Here is a 6509-nt window from a genome sequence, read left to right on the forward strand (position 1 = left end):
AAATTTACTAATGTTTTCCATTTGTACTTCTTGCCACTGTTGTTGACTTTCCTGTAGTTGCTGCTGACTTCCCACTATTGTTGGAGACATTCTTCCTGTTTCCTTTCTTGTTCCAGTTGCCACTGCTGTTGTATCTCTTCTTTCTTTTCTTTTTCCTCCAACAACTGCTGTAATCTCTTTTCTTGTTTCTTTTCTTTTTCCTCCAACAACTGCTGTAATTTCTCTTGTTTCTTTTGCTGCCATCAAATCTGCTAAGCTGTACAGTGAAATAGCTGTGTTATATAGAAGATATTTATAAACTCATTTCATAATGCATTTCTTTCATATTCAGGGCAGATTGGCCCACCAGGCAATGGATGCATTCTTGTTTAGCCAGTATGCTGCATGTAAAAAATTACTGAGGTGCTAAGAGTGATATTACCCAGTCTGGTCCTTTAAAATGCCAATCTGCTCCTATCCGTATTTTTTATATTACATAATTAAAATTAACATCAGTCCAAATTTTATATGGTTGAACTTTGTATAAAAACTCCGATAAAATGAATGAAGAACAAAATATTTATTAAACTTTTATGTACACTAGAAAATACTTGCAGTTAGTAAAAAAAACATATTCATAATGAAAACGTTTATTCATAATATAAATGCATAAAAAACTCATGCACAATAACAAATGCAGACCACAATACCGATTATACCTATATGTCTCAAATACAAAACATATGCCAAGTATTCATGGTTAGCAGGTGACAGTCTGCTGGTCGACATTTCTTTGTGACAAGTAACATTTTGGACCACTTTTGTTTCTGAAGATCAAAGATCCACAAAATTTTACTGAAAAATAGATCTCAAACAAACATACCGTATATTAAAGTGTACAGAATCCCAACTAATGTATATACTATATTCATATCTATTATGATACTTTGAAAGTGTTCATTTTATTTTCCATTAACTTTCCTTTTCCTGACTTCAACCTTTCTTTTACCCTCAAGAACAAAAGTTTGCTTCTCATTAAACCATGCTTCCTGTCATTTTTGGATCTATTATTTCTGATATTAGTGCCTAAAAATAAAACTGATCCAGTTTAGGGAGCATCTTATAGCAGTGAAAGAATTAGCATTTTTATGCTACAATATTTGACAGTTTTTATTAGGGCTGGTAATTTCATAACTATAACTATATAAATTAAAATTGTCCAATGCATGATCTCAAATTACATTCTTTTGATTTTGTATTAGGTCGTCAAGTAATTAATGTCGTGTTTTGTAACATTAACCACACCCCAAAAAAGGTACAGCATGTATAATAGTTAAACGAACTACCTAAACATCACATTAGTGTAGCCTATATAATTGTGTAAAGCTTAGTATACTCTAATCCCTGATAGTGATGGCACACGACGAGACACACAATCAGGGAAACAATGACAATACCTCTGTAGCCATAAAGAATATCAAAGAAGTTTATGGAAATGTTTTAAACAATCATAAGTGTCAACAATGGTTCAGCAAATATTTTTCAAGTGATGGCAGGGGCCGACATGTTCGAATTGGTATTGATGTTCTGAAGATGCTTGTTGAGTCTAACCCAAGGCAACACACTCATGAACTGGCCCTGAAATTGCATGTTTTTTATGAAACAATACGTAAATATCTTAGGAATATGGGAAAACTCCATAAAGAATGTGTTTAGGTGACTTGCAAACTCTGTGATGATCATCGTTTCGTGTGAACGTTGCTTCGTCTCTTCTGGCACATGAACCATTTTTGGACAGAGTTGTCACTAGTGATGAAAAATGGATTCTCTATGTGAATATTAAATGCCAAAAAGAATGGCTCAGTCCCAGACAAAAACCACTTCCAACCCCAAAACCTGAACTCCATCTGCAGAAAGTGATGCTTTGCATTTGGTAGGACATCAAAAGTGTAATTCATTTCAAACTCCTCAATCCACAGCGAACTTTCAATGCAGAGATCTATAGTCAGCAGCTGGTATGTTTAAATCAATGCCTTCATCAGAAACCCCTTCACTCGTCAATCAGAAAGGTGTTCTTCTACACAACAATGCACATCCACATGTGGCACATGTGATGCAACAAAAGATTATGGAGTTGGGTTGGGAAGTTCTCTCCCACCCACCATATTCTCCGGATATGGCAACATCAGGTTACCATCTTTTTTGTTGCTGCAACACCATCTTAATGGGAAAACGTATGCAAATGTGGAAGGTATTAAAGAGGACATTGGCATGTTTTTTGCTTCAAAGCCAAATGATTTCTTTAATCAGGGCATTAAAAACCTGATTGTAAGATGGAAAAGTATTATTAATTAAGAATGGAGACTATTTCCCTTAATAAATGTTTTGTTTTCATATATATATAAGTTGTTCGGGTTTTTTCATCTAAAATAGCGACATTAATTTCTTGATGACCTAATATAGCAATTATGTTATTTGGAAATGAAATTTTTAGCAAGTATGAATCTAAAAATGTGTTTATTATTGTACAAAATAGCTTGATTAAAAAGAATCACATAAGTGTGTCTTTCTTGATGACATGTATAAAGAATGTACACATACTAATGTGTAAATACAAAATGCAGTGTAAAGTAATTTACAATAAATACATTCACTGTTTATAACAGAAGTTCTAAATCCTTGTAATACGACATCATAAAGCGGCCTTTTTTTCTTTTGGGCCTGTTTCACCTATTACACAGGATCTTAGTATACTGTTAAAAAGTGCTAAATTTACTGGTATAAGAAATGCGTAGAATATCAAGAACAATTTGATAAACAGAAAAAAGTTATAGCAAAATCAGTGAGAGCTTCTTATATTGGGATATTTATCAGTGATCAATCAAAATGGACAAGTGGCAGTGGTAAGGAGCGGCAAGTGACATTGCATGATGCCAACAGTTGAAATTCATATAAACAAACCTTATAACAGCAACAAAATAATTTTTCCTTGCTTAATTTTTTTCATAAGACCTTTTTCTATATTTAATTGGTTCATTGCAGCTCTTAGACAAGGAAACTGTACAATAGCTATAAATATTTCATCAAATTATGCTTATATTACAATGTTTCACCAGTTGTCAGTTATTGATTTCCTGTTGTTCAACCATTTGTTTCTTGTATGGTGTAATCACCAGTTCCTGTGCACGGGCTGTTTATATTGATTGCTGTATCCCACTTTATTCTGGTTAGTGGTCGTTTGCAACAGATTATTTGTTTGTTTATTATTAATAGTATAGATGTTCAAAGGACTATCTGTGCTGAACATGGGTATCTATATCAGATTTTTAGCATGATAACTACTGAGACTTACTGCTGGGTGCTGTAATAAGGAACTTTTTTGGAATTAAACTTGTTATAGGAACTGATCTTCATTAAAAATTTCACTAGTACTGATATAACACAGTAGCAATTTTTTCTTTGTTTTTTGAATGTAATTGTTACACTAGTAGTCACTATTACCGAACTTGTATTAGGAATGAGGATAATATTTATGGAAATACGAGATTTTAAATGTGAAAATAGATAAGATTATCTTTAGATTTACTATATAAATTTTAACATTTTCACATATACACATAAAATAAATACATTTCATTTCAGAAACCAGTACAATATATTCCAGGACACGTAAAGTTGCGAATTGGAAATAAAGTTCAACTTCACTTACGAATGGAAACCTACACTGGTTGTGTCTACTAATTACACATGTACAACTAGGGCCCTCTTCTTGTAAATGCCAGTATTTTAAAACAATAGAATTATGTAATTCTTATTTTATGACAGAAATACATGTTCAAAAAATACCAATTTAATTATAAATAAAAGATTTTATGAAACCCTTCAAATTCACCGAATTACTTTAAAGACATATTTCTTAATTTTTTTTATTACAAATTTTTTAGACAGTATCAACAGATATTTTACTGATTAAATTATAAAGTACCCACCAGAATTACGTAGCAAAAGTTATAAAGTTAACAATCAGTTCACCATTTAGAAAAATTGGAATTACGTTTTTTTTAGTATTATTATTTATTTTATTATTAAGGACCAATTACAATAAAAGTTAAAATCAGAGAAGAATTATTTCTTGTCTTGTTTTGAGCTGATGCTTGTAAGAGTCATTGTGAAAAATTTCAGATATCTGTGTTGAATAACAGCGAAGCAATGTTGGAAACACTTTGCTCAAGTATAGGGCTGGAAACTTTCAGTTAAAGCTTAATAAAAAATTGATATTTTGCATATGAAAGCATTGTAATGTTTTCTGATAATCTGCTAAGTTTCATTAACATATGCTTTCTATAGCATGAAAACTATAATAAGTACAAAATGGTTATGAGGTCGGTCCCAAGGACCGAGCCCGTGCTGAAAAAGTTAATCAAACGTACACTATGGGTACTTTGTACACTGGTAAGTTGAGTCTGTTATTGCTAAGTAATAGAGAATTGTTGTGTTCATATTGTTTTAAAATGTAAAAATTATGGTAAAAACAAACTGTAAGATACATATGATTGAAATCTTTGTAAGTAGTAGCTCAAAAGAGAGTTTCTTCTAAATAATTTCTTTTTGTATCAGTATATTTACCAGATGAGTGGGAGGTTTCCCGAGACAAAGTTTGTCTAATCAGGGAACTAGGTCAAGGATCTTTTGGGATGGTCTGGGAAGGAGAAGCCAAAGATCTTGTGGAAGGCAAACCAATAGTGAAGTGTGCTGTAAAGGTGAAATTATATACTCATTTTTATTCCTTCTTCATCATGTATTAAGTGAAATAAAAAAAATACTATCATTTTCATTCATGCAGAAGCATCGAAGGTTAAGGAAGCAATTTAATCTCTTTGAATAATTTCAAAATTATATGGTCAATAGTTACCTGATATAGAAACCTGAATATATATGAGTGAACTTTTTAATATAATAATATATGTATATTCTGATTCAGTATTTTAGAATTTAATCAGTAATGCTCAGTTCCCATTTTTGCTATTCATGTTTCTCAGCATTTGCAAAAGTCTTCCCTAGAGTACCTGTATAATTGTCATTAGTGATTGTAACCTTTGAAAATTTATTTTTAGTTTGTATTTCTATTATCCTTGTAGTAGATGAAAATATTATTTATAGAACAGTGTGAAAACAATCTTAACTCAGAGATTGTATTGAATGCACTCAGTAACATAGCATAGTTTGATAGTGCCAGAATAATTATGAACTGAAATAACTGTAAAGTGTAACAAGTTTTGTTTTTTGGAACTTTGTATTATAATGTTAAAACATTTGTTGATAGAGTAAATTACTTTAACTTCAGTTATAATTGTTACTTTAATTACTTAGAGTAGTTTTGTTATAAATTCTACATGTATTTTCACTGTGGTGAAAATAAATCTGGCTAGTTTTTGAAATTGTATGTAAGTTTACAAGTATTAAAGATTGTACCCCAAAATCACTAGAAAACATTGTATGTTCTCATCATTGATTAACAGTGGCTCACTTAATATTATCAAATTGTCACTAGAAAACTGTATGGGACTGATCATTTCCAACCAATCTTACGGTGCCTACTGTTCGTTTGACTCAATTATCTATCTCTTCAATCTATCTGCATGTCTATGCAATCTATCTGCCTATCGCTAGCTTTCTTTGCCAGGCTAATATACTAAAAAAGAGGGTGTCTAGCAAACACTGGGACTTTCGTGAGGTTCCTCAATAAATCATGATCCTTCTAGAAACTCCAGCACACATGCTCCTAGCGTCGCGTGACTTCCGCTGTCGTAACACTGCCCCTTAGTATTGTACGTCCCGAACAATAGCCACTTACATTAAACCAATAGATAATTAACAGTAACTTGATTAAATGTACAGAACTTACAAACACAAAATTAAAATACAACAAAGTCTCTTAATTTTACAGGACGTATATTCTTCTGTACAGGTCTCCATCTCATTGGCTTCTGCTTCACATGGGGTTCATCTGCTCCATCAGGAAATGTCCTATTATCAGTAACAGTCACATCAGGGTAGTAACTTCATTAAGGGCTTTACTGTTTCCCTTCTCAAAACTGGGTAGAGTTTCTTCTTTGATAGTGGCTTTTTCAGGTGACACGTCTTCAGCAGCATCGTTTGGACCATGATAACGCCAAAGCCTGTTGACATGCACCACCTTTCGTTTACCATTGCCGACCACATTTTATTCGGAAAGTCACGTCTGAGAGACGATCCACTATGTCATATGGGCCTTCCCATAGAGAAGACAACTTAGGAGACCTCCCTTTGGTCTTCCTGGGATTATACAACCACACCTTGTCTCCTGGTACAAAACTAACTTCAGTAGATCTCTTATCATAACATAGCTTCATGGAATCAGTTTGAATGCACTTGATGGTGAATATCATCCATCCTTTCAGATAACACTTTCACAAACTCTGACACATTTTCAGGCAACTCTTCGTAAGGTGGGCGTCCTGTTATTAGATCCACTAGCAACCGAAGTTCCC

At 32.8% G+C, this 6509-nt stretch overlaps 1 protein-coding gene across 1 annotated transcript in view; it reads left to right on the plus strand.

Annotated features, from left to right (window-relative positions):
- Window positions 1–6509, plus strand: part of LOC106459994 (insulin receptor-like) — a 136441-nt gene that overhangs the window by 103200 nt on the left and 26732 nt on the right. Inside the window, exon 21 of the mRNA XM_013919674.2 lies at window positions 4597–4739. Within this exon, the coding sequence (XP_013775128.2) occupies window positions 4597–4739 (143 nt within the window). The remainder of the gene's footprint in view (window positions 1–4596; window positions 4740–6509) is intronic.

This window comes from Limulus polyphemus, unplaced genomic scaffold (assembly GCF_000517525.1).
Source record: "Limulus polyphemus unplaced genomic scaffold, Limulus_polyphemus-2.1.2 Scaffold691, whole genome shotgun sequence".
Classification (NCBI taxonomy): domain Eukaryota; kingdom Metazoa; phylum Arthropoda; class Merostomata; order Xiphosura; family Limulidae; genus Limulus; species Limulus polyphemus.